The following is a 19,341-nucleotide window of genomic DNA, read 5'->3' on the forward strand; positions in this document are numbered from 1 at the left end:
TGTTTAAACTAAGAACTGCCACTATCTTGGCGTGAATACCCCCCGCATACCACTTTGTCAGAATCAACAGTGGCCATTTTAGCGCTCAAGGACAACCTCCCTGCCAAATCTGAGGTTACTAAAGCCAGTGCATTGCTAAGTTATGTATTCTACAAGCTTAAAATGTGAAAATGTCAAAATCAATACATTGCGGACAGGACATTCTTTAGCAATTGAGAAGAAAAGCTTTTTTTTTGTCAAGGTCCCTGTGACCTTGACCTTCGACCCAGTGACCTCAAAGTCAATAGGGTCACCTTATAGTCATGATCAACATCCATGCCAAATATGTAGACTGTGGGTCAAAGGAATCTTAAGTAAATGGGTGGACAAACTTTTTGAAGTCAAAGTCCCTGTGACCTTGACCTTTGACCTGGTGGACCTCAAATTAATAGGGGTCATCTACTAATCATGACTTACCTCCATGCCAAACATGAAGACTGTGGGTCAAAGGAATCTTAAGTTATAGGGCGGACAAGCTTTTTGAAGTCAAGGCCCTGTGACCTTGACCTTTGACCTGGTGACCTCAAAGTCAATAGGGGTCATCTACTAAATCATGTCTAACCTCAATGCCAAATATGAAGACTATGGGTCTAAGGAATCTTAAGTTATTGGGCGGACAAGTTTTTTGAAGTCAAGGCCCCTGCGACCTTGACCTTTGACCTGATGACCTCAAAATCAATAGGGGTCATCAACAAATCATGACTAACCTCCATGCCAAATATGAAGACTATGGGTCAAAAGAATCTTAAGTTATTGGGTGGACAAGCTTTTTAAAGTCATGGCCCCTGTGACCTTGACCTTTGACCTAGTGACCTCAAAATCAATAGGGGTCATCTACTAATCATGACTTACCTCCATGCCAAATATGAAGACTTTGGGTCATAGGAATCTTAAGTTATTGGGCGGACAAGCTTTTTGAAGTCAAGGCCCCTGTGACCTTGACCTTTGACCTGGTGACCTCAAAATCAATAGGGGTCATCTACTAATCATGACTAACCTTCATGCCAAATATGACGACTGTAGGTCAAAGGAATCTTAAGTTATTGGGCGGACAAGCTTTTTGAAGTCAAGGCCCCTGTGACCTTGACCTTTAACCTGGTGACCTCATAATCGATAGGGGTCATCTACTAATCATGACTAACCTCCATGCCAAATATGAATACTGTAGGTCAAAGGAATCTTAAGTTATTGGGCGGACAAGGTTTTTGAAGTCAAGGCCCCTGTGACCTTGACCTTTGACCTAGTGACCTCAAAATCAATAGGGGTCATCTACTAATCATGACTAACCTCCATGCCAAATATGAAGACTAAGGGTCAATGATATCTTAAGTTATTGGGCGGACAAGAAAAAACCGACGGACGGCCGGACAGCCGGACAGCCGGACGGCCGGACGGACAAGCTGATTCCAGTATACCCCCCTTACAACTTTGTTATGCGGGGGTATAATAAGGTATTACCAAACCTGACATAAATGTTGTCTAAAAGAAAAGAGAGTGCTCTACAAACTTCGTCACAAGTCCACATAGTATAATGTTTAACAATACCGTTAGTAAAAAAAAGCTTTGTTAGAATTACATGCTAGAAAGGTAACTTTTTCCCGTGCAAAAGTTTTCTGAATTAGGGAAATTAGTTTATCATTGATTAATTTATGTGGCAAAGTTGTATAAAGTGTAGAAAAATCGTATGTACTGACAGTTGAAGCTTGAAAGTTATTAATTTTGAATTTATCCAAGATTTCACCAGAATTTTTAATTGACCAAAAGAGATGTTTGCTTGTGTTTTCATAGACTTTATCACAATATCTAATTACATGTATTTTAATGGCAGTCAAACAAGACGTCAATAAAATAGAAAGTTTACTTGTAGTGCAAGATGTAGAATTAGCAATAAATCTGGCTTTGTAAGAGTTTTTTTATGTAATTTAGGAATCCAATACATAATAGGAAGTTTGAGTTCTTTTTCATTAATTTGGACTTTAAGATTGGAAATATTAGTAATATGATTGTTTACAATGTCTTTTTCGGAGGCAGAGGTTTTAGAATACGCATTAGTGCTATTTAGTTCCTTATGCAAAACGTTAATGTAATGGATTCGTCAAACAATTATAATATTATTAGCCGCCTTGTCCGCTGGCACCAAAACAAATTTTGAATGAAAAGCTAGAATATCTTTTTTCAGATGTCTTAAAGTAAGTCTTGGTTTAGGTGGCAAAAGATGTTCATTTCCACGATAAAAATTAATACGTGAATCAATAATTTTAAAGATGTTACGTTTCCATGTAACTAGAGCATTACTATCCACTCCACTTATCCACTTTTTAGACCACCAGTTTCAGTTCAAATACATTGTTTTATTTATCTAACCCCAGTATTGAGACTACTGATATTCTAGTCTTTACAAGTTTGTTGTTATTTATCTGATTTAATTCCTTTAAGCATTACACTTAAAATAATGTGTTAAATCTGTTATGATTGGAAAATTGTGAAAGGTGAGAAAATAAACTTCAGATTGGTTTTATGTTACTTTCTGCACATTTATTTTGTGAAGAATTAATTTCTAAATTAATAGGTTAATTATGTTCATGAAACAAGATCTATGAAAATTTAATCTATATATCAAATATCTTCAGAATAATGTTCTAATTAGGATTAATTATTATAACATCAGTTTATAGAAATATTTGAAGGTTATAAAATAATTGTTTAAACATGTTTATACATTATTATTCAAATAGAATGGTCATGAAAGATAAACGCTTTGATAATTATATCCATAATAAATACAACTCGCAATTAAGGCTAGTTTAGTCCAATCCCTTTGGTGATCTTAATAGAGGGTTTTCACTGTATATACTAGTATATAGAACGGGTTTGCATGTAAATGTCCTTGGATGATGAACGGCTGCAAGCTGTAATATTACCTGCGTGCTTGCATACAGGTGCAGCAGGTACACGACTATTCAGAATCGCTGGTATATGAAGCACGATTTTAGCACAGTGTGAGCGCCAAGAAAGCGCCGTTTTAGCGCCGTGAAAGCGCAGTGGAAGCGCAAAGAACGCAGTAGAAGTGCAATCCGAACACAGACAATTGCCAATTGAAACGCCGTAAAACGCATTGCAACGATATGGAAGCTCAGTAGCAACGCCATGATCGCCATGAGCACGCCGTGAAGTCTCCTTCTCTATCATAAATAGATTTTTCTTGCGATCCCGCGGCACTTTGTTTGATTTAACAACGCCGTGCAAACGCAGTAAAAGCGCAGTCAAGTGTGACAGGTCCTTAAGATAGCCTTTAAAACTAATTTAGTTGCCCGTACAGACAAAAGCAGAAAACTAGGGTCTAATTTCTTTTCTTTCTTATTTATCTGCCCTTAAATGAAGCAAAATTATATAAATCAATGGCTTATTACTAAATAATGATAATCAACTCCCAACTATTTTATGCTTAAAATGTTTCTGTTATCATGTTCTTAGATCATGCAACGTTCACATAAAACATGGAAAATTTTCATCCCACTCTATTTTTTATATTCATAGGCGAATATTTAGATATCCTAATATACATTTTTTTAAATTGTTTAGATTTTAGTGTTGTTTGTGCTGACAAAGATATCAAATGAAGAATTACAATTGTAATATATGTCAAGGATGTCAAAATGTGCAGTCCAAACGTGACTCGATCCCTGGACCCTCAACATACCGAACCGCCGCTCTACCAACCAAGCTTTCCAACTGCATACACTCTATCTTCCCTAATTAGTGAACAGTTCAATGCCGCGACATAACTCCCCAACTCTACTGAAATATTCCAGTGGGTTAAAAGACTTATATACCATCACTTCCCCGTTTGGCGTCAGATACACATGTATTTCAGTATGAGAAAATGTGCAGCCTGACCGTAACTTGAACAGGCTATCTCATAAAACCACACCGCGTCTCTACCCACAGAGCTATCCGGTCGCTTATATGCTATATCCCCTAATTAGTAAATTAAAACGGTTCAATACCGTTACATGTGGTTTAGCTTAATCAATAATTCCTTAAAATTGTTATGGCAGTTCACATATTTTATAAGCTGACAGACAACCGACAACTTAAGTTCATTCTATGAATACTTCAGGCTAGAAATATCAAGTCCACATTCGTATCTAAAAGCAAAGTGTATCGTTTAAACTAGTGCAACTATCACCTGGAACTACTCAAAAATCATGATTAACATTTTTTGGAAATGAACTTGGTTACCTTGCTTCCCTTCTACGTAATCGAAATGTCTCCTGTATATATCTCGTATAGCATCTAGTTCTCTAACTTCTCTAACTTTGCTTTCTAGTGCTGTCACTCGCTGAAAGCATTGTAAGACAATAGTGATATTTTCGTCATAAGTTTCATTATAGAGACAACTGTTCAATGTACATTTTAAACAAAATTATTGATATCATATGCAATATGTTTATTATTTGTTATACTAAAGTTATTAAATAGAAGTATTTATATTTCTTGAAATGTTGTTTACATGACAAATTAAACTGTATAAATGATTTGAATATGTGAGTAAATAATATGCTAATAAGAAACCCCAAATGATATTGTTTATATGTTGTCAAATTAAACAGGATGGTTATTAATGATAAAATCGCTCACCTAAATGCACAATCATAACAGTGTAAACTTTATTAAACATATTAAGAGATCATATATATTCATTTATTATATATTAATCTTTCAAAACTATCAACCCATTCACCCTAGGGACAATAACTCTGGAGCCCATCTTTAAAATAAGTTTTAGAAAAACTTGAATATAAAACACAATTATAATATAAATAATATAAGAGAGAAACCACTGTGACTTTGACCCTATTCAAACCCTATTTTAATATTCTAATCATACTAAGGTTATAAAACAAAAGGTAGATAAAATCAAATGAAGTCATGTCTGTCTTGAATCCAGTTATATATCTTCTATTTATTTTGTTGTTCATTAAACTGTTCCCTTTACAGATACTTTTGGTACATAGTTTAAATTGTTTTTCTTGACTAAATACTCATCAGACATGTCAAACATTGTTATGATCTTGACGGGCTATCTGTATCTTACGGGTTTTCTTAATCTTTTATAGACCGTAAAGGGAACGTGTTAAAGTCAATGCAGTACAGAACTGTGAAACTAATCTTACTCAAGACAAGAGGAAAGGAGCAGATATTAAGATATTTATGCTTTACAAGTTTTGTTACAATTGAGTAAAAGGAACGCAGCTATCGCTCAGACTGAAAACAAGAGCTGTTACAGGAGACAGCGAAGCTCGACTAATAAATTACTGGACGCAGTATGGAGGACAAAACTATGAAAGAAAAATTAATTATGTATAACTATGTATTAAGTAAAAGTAAAAAAAAAAAACATTTGTTAACATAAATTCCAAGATCAAGGGGAATTATTCTAGAAATATTCATACTAGAGTTATGAACCTTGTCACACAACATGCGCGTAATGATAAGAAATATATATTTGAAGTTTGAAGTAGATACCTTAAAAAGTAAAGAAGTTATAATATTTCTTAAAGAAAATCCTAAGTTCAAAGAGAGATAAATCTGTAAATATTGCTTCAAGAGTCATGAACATTGTAACATAAAATGTAACTGATGATAAGAAATAAGTATCTGAAGTTTGAGGAAGATACCTTTATATTTAAAACAAGAGGGCCATGATGGCCCTGAGATCGCTCACCTGTATATAGGCCCCCGAAGCGGGACCAGTTTAAACCCCAGGGCTTTTACTTGAACAAACTTGGAATTAAGACACCCATTAGAAGATGTTTCATGATGTTAAGTTTTTGCTATACACATATAAGGAAAAACAATGACCTCCTCTCCCCCCCCCCCCCCCCCTGGCAGAGTTAATTTTAACCAAAGGGCTTTTATTTGAACAAACTTGGTAGACACCCATAAGAAGATGTTTCATGCTAAACATCTAAGCTCTAGCTCATTGGGTTTTTTAAAAGAAGATTTTTTAAGTTTTTACTATACACATATAGTTAAAAACAACGACACCCCTGGGGCGGGGCCAGTTTTGACCCAAGGGCTTTTAATTGAACAAACTTGGTAGACACTCATTAGAAGATGTTACATGCTTAATATCTAAACTCTAGCTATTTGGGTTTTTTCAAAGAAGATTTCTTTAAGTTTTTGCTATACACATAATATTAGGAAATCAATGACCCCGGGGTGGGGCCAATTTTGACCACAGGCCTTTAATTTGAACAAACTTTGTAGACACTCACTAGAAGATGTTTCATGCTTAATATCTAAACTCTAACTATTTGGGATTTTTTTCAAAGAAGGTTTTCTAAGTTTTTGCTTTATACATATAAGGAAAATCAATGACCCCCGGGGTGGGGCCAATTTTGACCCCAGGGCTTTTATTTGAACAAACTTAGTAGACACCCATTAGAACATGTTTCATGCTAAATATCTTAGCTCTAGCTCTTTGAGTTCTTTAAAAGAAGATTTTTTAAGTTTTTACTATATGCATATAGGGAAAATCAATGACCCCCTGGGGCGGGGCCAATTTTGACCCCAGGGCTTTTATTTGAACAAACTTGGTAGACACTCATTAGAAAATGTTTCATGCTAAATATCTTTTCTCTAGCTCTTTGGGTTCTTTAAAAGAAGATTTTTTAAGTTTTTACTATATGCATATAGGGAAAATCAATGACCCCCTGGGGCGGGGCCAATTTTGACCCAAGGGCTTTTATTTGAACAAACTTGGTAGACACTCATTAGAAGATGTTTCATGCTAAATATATTAGCTCTAGCTCTTTGGGTTCTTTAACAGAAGATATTTTAAGTTTTTACTATATGCATATAGGGAAAATCAATGACCCCCTGGGCCGGGGCCAATTTTGACCACAGGGCTTTTATTTGAACAAACTTGGTAGACACTCATTAGAAGATGTTTCATGCCAAATATCTAAGCTCTAGCTCTTTGGGTTCTTTAAAAGAAGATTTTTAAGTTTTTACTATATGCATATAGGGAAAATCAATGATCCCCTGGGGCGGGGCCAATTTTGAACCCAGGGCTTTTATTTGAACAAACTTGGTAGACACTCATTAGAAGATGTTTCATGCCAAATAGCTAAGCTCTAGCTCTTTGGGTTCTTTAAAAAAAGATATTTAAAGTTTTTCTTTCGGTTGCCATGGCAACCAGAGTTCTCCATGGAATTAAATTCTTTGAACAATTTTTAAAGGTGACCACCAAAGGAACATTCCTGTGAAGTTTGGATGAAATTGGCTTAGTGGTTTATGAGGAGATGTCATTTGAAGCAAAAGTTTACGGACGGACGGACGCCGGACGGACGCCGGACGAAAAGCGATCACAAAAGCTCACCCTGTCACTTTGTGACAGGTGAGCTAAAAAGTTATAGCAAAAAATAACATTTTTCTAGTAAAAAAATCTAAGTTTATGGGGAGATAATTCTTGCAATATTGGTGCTAGTGTTATGAACCTTGCCACATAAGATGTGGATGATGATAAGGTACATATATTTGAAATATAAAGTTGATCCCTTTAGAAATAAATAAGTAACAGTAAAATATAAATATGTTTTAAGGAAAATTTTAATTTCAAGGGGGGATAAATCTGAAAATATTGGTGCTAGAGTTATGAATCTTGTCACATAAGTCGGGGATGATGATAAGGTACATATAATTGAAGTTTGAGCTTGATCCCTTAACATATAAAGAAGTAACAGTAAAAATAGTATTTTAGAGGAAAATTATAATTTCAAGGGGAAATAAATCTGAAAATATTGGTGCTAGAGTTATGAACCTTCTTACATAAGATTGGGATAATGATAAGGTACATATATTTGAAGTATGGGGTTCATCCCTTAAGCAATAAAGAAGTTACAGTAAAAAATAGTATTTTTTAAGGAAAATTCTAAGTTCAAGGGGAGATAAATCTGAAAAAATGGTGCTAGAGTTATGAACCTTGTCACATAAGTAAGGAACATATATTTGAAGTTTGAAGTTAATACCTTAAAGCTGCATGCCTCCAGATGACCCAAAATATTTCAAGAAAATAAAACTTGGAAAAACCATACTAAAACTTTGAGAAAAGTGATCAAATTAAAGATTCATGTGATAATTTATATCTTATGTGCAATTAATAACTGTATTTTGTCGTATTTATCACCACATTTCTACTGCGTTACTAACGCAGTAGGGGCTATGTATGCATACTTTGACCTCTTTTTGGTAATTTACGTGGATTTTAAGTGCCGATTGTAATGTGTCAAGTACTGTCTTTGTTCATTTCACAGTATTTTACCTTTAGATACATTTTCAAAATTTTCATGAAAATTTGAATGAATCTGGAGGCGTGCTGGTTTAAGAAATGACAAAGTTATAGTGAAAAATATTTTACTGCACCAAAACTTTAATCTGAAATCTGGACGCGGACGCTGACGCCGGGGCGAGTAGGACACTCTCCATATACTTCGTATAGTCGAGCTAAAAAGTAAATGCAAAACAAATAAGAAGAGCAAGGCATATAATATATGAAAAACAAGATCAACAAGGAAAGGCGGCGTTCAATGAACGCAACCCCCATATGACCCAGCAACAAGAACCAATGGCAAGGAGCCCAGGCGGACCCCAAACATAAAAAGGACAGGGCAACGACACGTTAATCATTAAATGATAAATAATTTGTAACTGATTAGGAATTCAAAGAAAACAATAATAGGCCCACAAAGGGGACAGGAGACCGGGGGAAGGGAGGGGGGTTAATCAAAGAAATAAAAACAAGAGGCAATGGGGAAGATACTTATCGTAGACGAGAAAACAACAAGGGACACAAGCAAAAGTGTCACCAAAACAGTATGAAACAACATAGACATACATCTGAGGAACACAGTGGGGCGCCGCCTTGGAACGGTCAGCAGCATAATAATGACTGCTGGGGAGTTTAAACCGGTTAATGGTGCACCAAACCTCGCAAATATTCACTTTGACAGCGGCCAGATAAGGAAGAATATGATAGAAATGAATAATTTAAGTGATGACATAACAAAATGGTATACTTCTTTCACAGAGGAAACATCTGATTCAATTTGTCCGAATCTTTCAGAGATGTCTGTTTTTAATTTCTCCATTCTTTCAGGTATGTTAGTTTCTAGTTTTTTAACTCTTTCGTATAGACTTGTGCTGTGTTCGTTGAATTCCTTCACTGCAGCGTTTTGACATTTTTCTATGCTTTCCTTGGCTTTTGTCGTATATGTGTCAACAACATATCTAACTTCTATTTTTCCATCTTCAATCACTTGTTTAAGCTCATCCGATTTTTGGCTTACAAACAATAATGCTTCTTTACATACATCTACCTCATTGTTGGTTGTTATTATAAATTTGCTTTCCTTCAACTGGTGAACAAACATAGATTACAAGGAATTTATAAAGTATTTCAGGCAATAAAACAAGATTGCATTTGAGAAAAATGCTATGCCACCGCATTAATACAATACTAAATAGTAGAGTAGGAACAGATTTTTTTTGTTTCTATACAACTGATACAATTGAAGATTGTCATAATGCATAGATTCCTGACCTATCTAATTCTTATTATCAGATTAGTGGTTAAATATATTGTTAATCCAATAAAAGATCAGCGTAGGAATATATCAATGTACTTGAGTCTAGTGAATTTGGTGGTGAAGGACATATTTCACACAGCACCAAATTTCAGGACTACATCAAAGGACAACACAGAAAGACACTTTGTCAAAATCTAGGTCAGCTGATATCACATTACATCTTAATCTGTGCACATGGTTCAAATTTCATAGCTGTACATCAACTTCAACTTTGATGATAAAAGGACAAAAAAGTAGGTCACATCATCAAAATCTAGGTCACATAATATCAAAGTTCAATTTTGCAACAAAAAACTGAGCACATGGTCAAACTTTCATTGCTGTACATCAAATGACAAGAAAGTAGGTCACCTTTCCCTGGACAAGGCAAAATTTTGACCCAAGGGTTTAATTCAAAACAATCTTGATAAAGGTCAACCAAACAACATTTCAAGTCAAATACCTAAGCTGTAGCTTTATCCCGTTCAGAAAACAATTGTGTTTTTTCTGTTTATAATGGGAATCACTGCCCCCGGGCAGGGCAAATTTGACACCAAGGGAAAATTTTTAATAACTTTGGTAGAGGACCAATAGATGATATTATAAAGCAAACATCAAAGCTCTATGCCTTGTACCTTCAGACAAAAATATTTTTATTTTTTAACTATTTCTGCATAATGAAAATCAATGACCCCCGTGGCGGAACCAATTTTGACCCCAGGGCTATAATTTGAACAATCTTGGTAGAAGTTCACTTCGCAAAGTCTCATGCCACTTATTTGACCTCTAGCCTTTGTCAATTCACAAAAGTCAAGATGTTTCAAGTTTTTACTTTATACAAAAAAGGAAAACTATCGCCTCTGGGACAGGGCAATTTTAAACCTAGGGGCATAATTAAAACAACTTTATTAGAGGACCCATAGATGATATTATATACCGAATATCAAAGCTCTAAGCTTTGTATCTTCAGACAAGAAGATTTTTTTTACTATATGTACATAGTGAAAATCAATGACCCCTTGGGTTGGGGCCAATTTTGACCCCAGGGCTATAATTTGTACAATCTTGCTAGAGGTTCACTTCATAATGTTCCATGCAAAATATCTTTACTCTAGCCTTTGTAAATTTAGAGAAGATTCTTGAAGATCGCTCAGCACGACATAATTGTTGTGCTTGTGGTATTTTTAGTTTCAATTTTTCGGCATTTTCTAGTTGTGTGGTTCCAAAATTCCTACTTGAATAATGTTGAATCACCCTTAGGATATGTCGCCTGCTTTCTAAATTTGTCTTTTGACGTCTTATCTGTGATACGCAGGCTTCATAACCTCTGATCCCCTTTCAAAATTTCATTTTAATTAGTTATGCCCATTGTTTTCTCGTTTAGGGCACACGCTTTTTATTACTTGGGGACCATACGCCGCTTTTCATGGAATGGCACGGAAGTGTCACATTGAAGGGTCCATGATAACCGCCATATGAACACATCTGCGGATGTTTCTAAATTCAAAATTTTACTATTTCACGTTTAAATGTTGAATACTGCTTAAGCTGTCGCTAGGGCTGTTACCGTCAACGCCCCCTAGCACCGGTTTAAGCAGAATTCAACATTTTAACGTGAAATAGTAAAATTTTGAATTTAGAAACATCTGCAGATGTGTTCATACGGCGGTTATCATGGAACCTTCAATGTGACACTTCTGTGCCATTCCATGAAAAGCGGCGTAGGGTGAAGTCGCATGGTGGTGTCACGTGGTGGAGTCACATGGTTGTCTCACGTGGTGAAGTCATGTGGTGGTGTCTCGTTGTGAAGTCACGATAACAACAAGGGCTTGTCCTTAATCAGTATGTTCTGTTATAATATGAAGTTGATCTCTTCAAAAATAGCAAAGTTACAGCAAGTTACAGTCAAAACAATGAAAATTTCAATAATTTGAACTTCCAAGTCATGGTCATTAATGAGTGAAGGTCAAGGTCTGTCTGGTTATTTTTAAGGGTTATCCTTGAAGATTATTATACATGTATTCAAGTTTGAAGACAATCCATTCAAAAATAACAAAGTTACAGCCAATAATAGCCAAAAAATGACAATTTCAATAATTTGACCTTCAAAGTCAAGGTCATTGATGAGTGAAGGTCAAGGTCTGTCTGGTTATTTTTAAGGGATATCCTTGAAGATTATTATGTTCAAGTTTGAAGACAATCCATTAAAAAAAAAAACAACAAAGTTACAGCCAATAATAGCCAAAAAATGAAAATTTCAATAATTTGACCTTCAAAGTCAAGGTCATTGATGAGTGAAGGCTAAGGTGTGTCTAGTTATTTTTTAGGGATATCCTCGAAGATTATTATGTTCAAGTTTGAAGACATTCCATTCAAAAATAACAAAGTAACAGCCAAAAACAGCATGAACAAGCAAAATTTGGACTTTTAACCTCGAAGGTCAAGGTCATTTATGTATGATGGTCAAGGTTAGTTTGGTCTACTGAAAGGTCTTGTCCAAAGGGTTGTTGTGGCCAAGTATGAAGACAATACACCAAGAAATAAAGAGGTTATGATCCAGGTACAAGTTTGCGGACGGCAACGGCAAAGGCAACGGCAAAGTCGAGCTAAAAATGATAACTTTTATCTGAACTTTGACCCATATGTGTGACCTTGACTTTGGTCGCAAGCACCTAAGTTTTACATGCGACCCCCCCCCCCACCTCAGAATGGTGAACATTTGTGCAAAGTTATATTGAAATCCCCCTCTATGTATGTAAGAGTTTTCCTCTCAATGACCTTTAATTGTGACCTGACCTTTGCCCTAGAGATCTGACTCATGCGCACAAAACAGCCTCTTATAGTGATGAACATTTCTATGAAGTTTCATTAAAATGTCTCAATGCTTGTAGAAGATATGCTCGGACCAATTTGGACAGCGCCCCCCCAGACCACCCGTTCAGAGAAATTATAATATGACCTGTTTTTAATACCAAAAGTGAAAATTCAATATTTTAACCTTCAAGGCCAAGGTCATAAATAAAATAGGGTTAATTTAAAATTGGTATGCACGTTATATATATCAAAATGTTGTATCTTAAAATGAAGTCAACCAATTCATTAATAATAAAGTAATAGCCAGTTTCAGCAAAAAAATAAATTTCAATAATTTGGCCTTCAATGTCAATGGCATTTATGAATGAAAGATAAGTTAAGTGTCTTTGGTATTTGAGGATCTTGTCCGAGGCGTTGTTGCGATCAAGAAAGAAGACAGTACACAAATAACTTAACAAGGGGGCTTAAAGGGCCCTAGATCGCTCACCTGACAAATACGTCAAATTGGAGCTCCTTTTCATCCCAGAAGAAATAGCGAAAATTAAAAATCGCTAAAAATACCGGATTGACAGAAAAAGAAATACAAAGACCCCTGGGGCGGGGCCAATTTTGACTATAGGGCATTTTTTGAAGAAACAGAACATCTTTAATGCCAAATATCAAATCTATATTGCTTTTGGATTGTCAAAAGATTTTTTGTAAAAGTTTTAACTAAATACATATACAGAAAATCAATGACTCCCTTGGGCGGGCCAATTTTGACCCTCAGGACATCCACTACAAGAGATTTCATGCCAAATATCTAAGCTTTACGTCTTTTGGATTGTCACTAGAAGATTTTTTAAGTTTATACTATATACATGGTTAAATAAGGAAAAAAATTGACCCTCTGGGGCGCGGCACATTTTGACCCTAGGGCTTTTATTTGAACATCCACTAGAATATGTTTCATGCCCAATATCTCAGCTCTAGCTCTTTCGTTTTTTTACATGAAGATTGTTTAAACGATTTTTTTGTAAAAAACAAATCTTGTTGTTGTCATGGCAACCAGAGTTCTTTATGAAATTTAATTAATAGGAACTTCCCTGTAATGTTTCAACAAGGTTTGCCAATTTGTTAGGGAAGAGAAATTGTTTAAAGACATTGTTGACCCACGCACGGACAGACAATGTACAACAGACAGTGGGTCATCACAAAAGCTCATATTGAGGACATTGTCCTCAGATGAGCTTTTTGTTTGTTTGTTTCATTTTACGCCCTTTTCCCAAAAGTATTTCAGTCATGTAGGCGGGTAGTTTCCTAACAATCGTTTCTGGAGAGCTACACCAGTACTACACTACCTTCCTCCGCGCTAAACTACCAAAGCATCTCCCGGGGATCGAACCCACGCCAGAGAAGTAACTTGATTAGAAGTCATCGACTCTAACCCCTTAGATGAGCTAAAATGATCATTGTCAAAGTTTTGGGGACAGTAACAGCAACAGTAATAAACTTTGAAATGCAGATACTGTTATCTTTCTTAAATACTATCTTTTCAGTTAAGCATATCCAATTTCTAAAACAAAAAAAAGCATTTATTTCTTCAATTAAAGTCATCATTGTATACATGTAGTGAATCAAAATGTTCTTATAATGTGCTCAAATTGTTTCATTCATATGCTTGCTAAGCTCAAAATCTAGCTCTTGCTAAAGTTCATGACCTCTAATGATTGTAAAAATATCTCTGAAAATCAAACATTTCTCTTGCTAGAGGTGGTGACCTTTCACTTACTCGATTCTTTTTATGAAAAAAATGCCTCACATGTACACATGTTTAAAAGACATTCCAATAAGAGGTTTAAAAAAAAAAACAAAAAAAAACAACAGCAGTTTTTTTTCAAGTTTTTACTGTCTGTACGTAATGGAAATCAATACCCACCTAGGAGGGACCAATTTTGACCATAAGGGTATAAATTGAACTTTCTTAGTAGAAATCCACTTTACAATGTTTCTTGCCAACTAACTAAGCTCTAGCTTTTGTCAATTAAGAGAAGATTGTTTTTTAATTTTTAAAATTTACATATAAGGAAAATCTATTACCACCGAGGCGGGGCAAATTGACATTAAGAGCGAAATTTGAACAATTTCGGAAGAGTACCTATTGATGATATCATATAAAAATACACTTGTTACTATATATAGTAATAAAATCGCCTATGATTTCAACTGATTATAAGTGTCACGTGACCTATTACGTGTCACGGGGCCGAGAACTAGTTATCAGCCCGCTGAACATGTGTATGCACAAACTGAAACAATGACGTCATATGTTAAGTCATCAAACAGTTAAGTGTGAAAGTGAAAGTAGGTTTTAAGCAATGATCGCTTGATTTAATTATGAGAGCTTAAGCGTATTTCGAACAAACACAGTTGTAATACTATTGAAATTTAAAGAAATAATACGACACACTCATTCCGAAAAAAATAGATTCTAGATTCTAGAGTAGATCAAGTGCACTTTGAACACACAAAGTTAACAAATATGTAGAAGTTTCTGAACTGTACTATACATACAATAGAAATGCAGACAAGAATTTCAACAAAAGAAATTTCAAAGTATTTTTTTATAGAAAAAAAATGCAACTTTTAGATTTACCAAGTGTATTAGAGACATTAATACACGACAGAGTAGGGTCGGAAGGTGATAATTGGCGCTGAAATGAATAATCCCCTCGGGCTTAAGCACTCTTGGTCATTATATATTTTGCAGGCCGATTATCACCTTCCAGCCCTGCTCTGCCGTGTATTAATCTCTTAATAAATACCAAAGCTGTTCGCCAAGAACTTGAAGAAGACTTTATAAAATTGTGCTATTTATTAAAACATTTGTTACTATATATAGTATCAAAATAGCCTATGACTTTCACTTATTATGAGTGTCACATGACCAATTATGAGTTTGCGACCCCGGGCTGAGAACTCATCAAACTCCTCACAGCTGTTACGTCACGCTTTGCTACTTGAGTGAGACTAAAAAAAGGATTGGAGCACCACACTAAATACCGTTTTGTGGTATATACCGGGCAAGACGCTTGAATCATAAAATGCTAAAATCTTGCCTTTTTACCCAACGGAATGAACTTGAATAGGTCTAATTCATCTTTTCACACAGATTTATGAATGATAATGAATGAAAAATGTAAAAATCGGCGAAAAAAACGATATTTGTCTATTTTGTGATCATGATTTCTGTAAACGTCTAGAGGTACAGTACTGCTCCAATCCTGTATTGAGTTAAATCCTTGCTTTTGAGTCTGTTACTGTACTGATCAGGGGAAGTAACCGCTGCGGGGAGTTTGAGAACTCAATATCAGCCCGTTGAAGATGTGCATGTGCACAAACTGAAACAATGACGTCATATTTTACGTCATCAAATAAGTAACTGTAAACGTGAAAGAAGGTTTTAAGCACGAATCGCTTAATTTACTTATGAGAGTTTAAGCGACTTCGTACAGACAAAGTTTTTTAACCATTGAAATTAAAAGAAATAATACGACAAATTCATTCCAAAAAAAAAATGAAAATAAAACTTGCTTCTATATTCTAGTGTAGATCTACTTTGTACATACATAAAGTAACCAACATTGTAGAAGTTACTGTACAGTACAGTATAAATACAGACAGAGATATCAACGCGAGAAATATCAACGTATTTTTCTTGTAGAAAAATGCTAGACTACTTTTAGATCTCCCAAGTGTATTGAAGACATTAATATACGTCATAGTTGTGCCAGATAGTGATAATCGGCCCTGAAATGAATAATTCCCTCGGGCTGAAGCCGATTAGATCACCTTCCGGCACTACTCTGCCGTGTTTTAACCTCTTACTACACTTACATAATAAAAATCAATGCCCCTGGGGCGGCATAAATTTAGACGCAAGGGCTATAATTTGAACAAACAATCTTGTTAGAGATCCCACAGACAATGCTTTATGCAAAATATGTAAACTCTAGGCCTTTTGGGCCTTAGAAGAAGATTTCCATCATAGTTTTCTTATTATTCTTTTAGTTGCCATGACAACCAGATTCCTGCTTAGAACAACTTTGGGAGCCTTCCACCCAAGGTTTTGGTTGAATTAAGACTAACCGTGTTTAGTGGAAGATTTTTCTTTAAGTTCACTATATAACCTATAGAACACACAAATGCACACAGTGAATCCTTAAAGGCCACTGCATCGCAGATGGTGCAGTGGCATAAAAAGAACAGTATATAAACCTTTATTGTATGTAAAGACTTGGTGTTTTAAATTTTAGGGAGCACAAATAAATTAATTTATATCTAAATGGATTATCAAATCCGTTCACTTTAGAAACAGCATCTGAATATATGATGGGACAAAATTATTTACCTGTTTAAGTTTGCGGACAGCTTCCTGAGCTTCAGGTCTTCCGCTGAGTTCTTTTGGGTCTTCAAGAATTCTAACGATATCATCTATACATTTAGCCACTTCCAGATCTTCCATTTCCATGGTATTGGAATGAAATAACTTGTTTCTTCTTTCTCGTACCTGTACAATAAGTTTTGTGAAGAGTCATTTTTGTAGTGTCAAAAAATTAGATAGAATAACAATTATACATTTGATGAATGCAATTTTCATATATGTTGTAATTAGATAAAAACAGCAGAAAATTAACCAAGTGTTCACGAGAGTATACTAATGTTCTATTGAAAATTTTATGTTGCCTATTTTTTGAAATATTTAGTTCCTTTATTATGTTATATGATTTTGTAAATATACAGGCTACTTGAATTCTAGAAATACAAAATAAGAATGTCTTACATATTTATTTATATATTTCATAAACACTATATAAACAATATAATTTTCACGACATTTACTTACCTGGATAAAAATATTGTTTCCAGCCATGGAGCATGCTAAATGAGAATGAAGATTGATGTTGTTAATGAAGACATGGAGTAATCCAGATATGTCTATTTCAGCTGCCTTTGTCTTGTCAGAATACCCAGGAGCATTGATGAAACATTTGGCGACCTCCCATGGCTCTGTACACCACTTCTGTATATCTGTATTTGTCCAGTTTGGTGTTGGTGGGGTGGATTCGTGGCTTTGTAATATTTCTTCCATAATGAAATCACATACTTTAAGACGACATTTTTTCTTCTTTAAGTGCAAACAATTACACTTACGCTGACCCCAGGGGCATTCATAATTACCTGCAGATATTGTTCTGCATGCATGTATTGGTCGCAAACGCTCAATGATGCACTGATTACAGATGGTACCTGGTGTGCAATTAATAGATCCTAATATTCTGCTTTGTTCTTGTTTAACAACATCATCACTAAAACCGTCTAGACCTTGTTTTAGGTATTTATATGCCAATCCACCTTTCACCCAGTTTCTGTACTTCTTCTTCTCTATCTCACTCTGGTGACCCATTATTTGGTTTTTTCACTTTACCAGTTTACGAGTACCTCCTGTTATCTAACTTTCGTTTCCGATGTTCTCTGACAAAATAAACAGGGAAATTAACATTTAATTAACTGAACCAGCATGCTATAAAGACATTTACTATAGATTATACATTTTTGAAAAGGAAGAAAAATTTAAAGTAGCAAACAGAACTTTTTTGAAAATAAAAATACCTACGGTGGCATATAAGTGACATTTGCAATTTCTTATTTTTTCTTTTTTATGCTTATATTTTTTTTTCTTTTTCGTACATTTTTTGTTGTTGTTTTTTTGTTTTTCGTACATATTTGTTTTTAGTTTTGCATACATATTTTATTTTAGTTTTGAATACATACTTTTTTTAGTTTTGCATATATATCTTATTTAATGTTTGCATACATATTTTATTTTAGTTTTTCGTACATTTTTTTTTTTAGTTTTGCATACATTTTATTTTTAGTTTTTCGTACATATTTTTATTTTTGTTTTCCGTACATATTTTTACATGACGATATTTACAAAGTTGAGCTCTGGATAGTTACGCCATTTGTAAAACACCATTTTCAAACACTTAATCTGTAAATTACTGTACCCCATTTGCAAGCGCCATTTGCAAATACGAACATTTTCATTTTGGGGGGGTATAAAAAAATAACAAACATATATATTTATATCGATGTGGTTAACATTTGACACAAGGTTCATGGAAATCCTTCATGTTGCTTAGGAGATAAGGAGCGGGTATGAAACCAAAGTCTCAATCCTTTGACCTTTATATGTGACCCCGACCTTGATCCGGCACACCTGGCATATAAGTTCTGCACATTATCTTGATGTGCTAAACAATTGATTCAAGTTTCAAGCTTTAAGCATATTTTCCAAACCAGACGGATTATAATGACCTATTTAGATATTTTATTGTAAAATTTTATTTTTCACCACCTCCCTCGCCCCGGGGATGCGGGTTAAAAAAATCGTGTTTTGTCGTTTGAGCTGTTCCGGGGCATAAGGAAGGAATGTTATTATCAATTTATTCATGGAATAATAACTGATCACCAATAAACAGCCCTTGTCAAATAGACACTAATATAATGGTATATAATAATATGTTTTTACAATAATTATGTTAAAACATATAACTAAAAAGTGGGCCGAAAAGGGTCGGCCGAAACCAGACTTGCCCGGCCGAAATGTGACCAAACCACTGTGCGAAATCTATGTTTGTAAAAAAACTAACGATATATCAAACAACCAAGAGGTTTTAGATTCAAACATAGCAGTTTTTTTTTAAAAATTATGTATGAGTGCTCTTTTCTGTATTTGAAAAAACGGTGTCAGTGACAAATAATGTCAGAAAAGCGAAATAGATCTGGTTTGATGACGCTTGTAAAGGCAAAA

The 19,341-nt window shown here is 34.8% G+C and overlaps 1 protein-coding gene across 1 annotated transcript; it reads right to left on the minus strand.

Annotated features, from left to right (window-relative positions):
* Nucleotides 1-3,568: 3,568 nt before the first annotated feature.
* Nucleotides 3,569-17,971, minus strand: LOC132737570 (uncharacterized protein CXorf38 homolog). The gene is made up of 4 exons (XM_060724873.1): nucleotides 17,371-17,971; nucleotides 16,876-17,034; nucleotides 9,123-9,461; nucleotides 3,569-4,381 (listed from the first exon to the last, which is right to left on the minus strand). Exons 1-4 carry the CDS (start codon nucleotides 17,929-17,931, stop codon nucleotides 4,235-4,237), a joined length of 1,206 nt encoding a protein of 401 aa, XP_060580856.1. The 5' UTR covers nucleotides 17,932-17,971; the 3' UTR covers nucleotides 3,569-4,234.
* Between the last annotated feature and the right edge of the window lie 1,370 nt (nucleotides 17,972-19,341).

The sequence above is a fragment of the Ruditapes philippinarum genome, unplaced genomic scaffold (genome assembly GCF_026571515.1).
Source record: "Ruditapes philippinarum isolate M1 unplaced genomic scaffold, ASM2657151v2 ctg16992_1_1_1_1, whole genome shotgun sequence".
Classification (NCBI taxonomy): domain Eukaryota; kingdom Metazoa; phylum Mollusca; class Bivalvia; order Venerida; family Veneridae; genus Ruditapes; species Ruditapes philippinarum.

Coding starts and splice junctions, on each gene's coding strand:
- LOC132737570 (XM_060724873.1), bottom strand. CDS start 17,931: ATGGGTCACCAGAGTGAGATAGAGAAGAAGAAGTACAGAAACTGGGTG. Junction 9,462..16,875: donor CTGTCCGCAAACTTAAACAG/GTAAATAATTTT, acceptor TTTGTTCACCAG/TTGAAGGAAAGCAAATTTAT. Junction 4,382..9,122: donor ATGTTTCCTCTGTGAAAGAA/GTATACCATTTT, acceptor CAATGCTTTCAG/CGAGTGACAGCACTAGAAAG.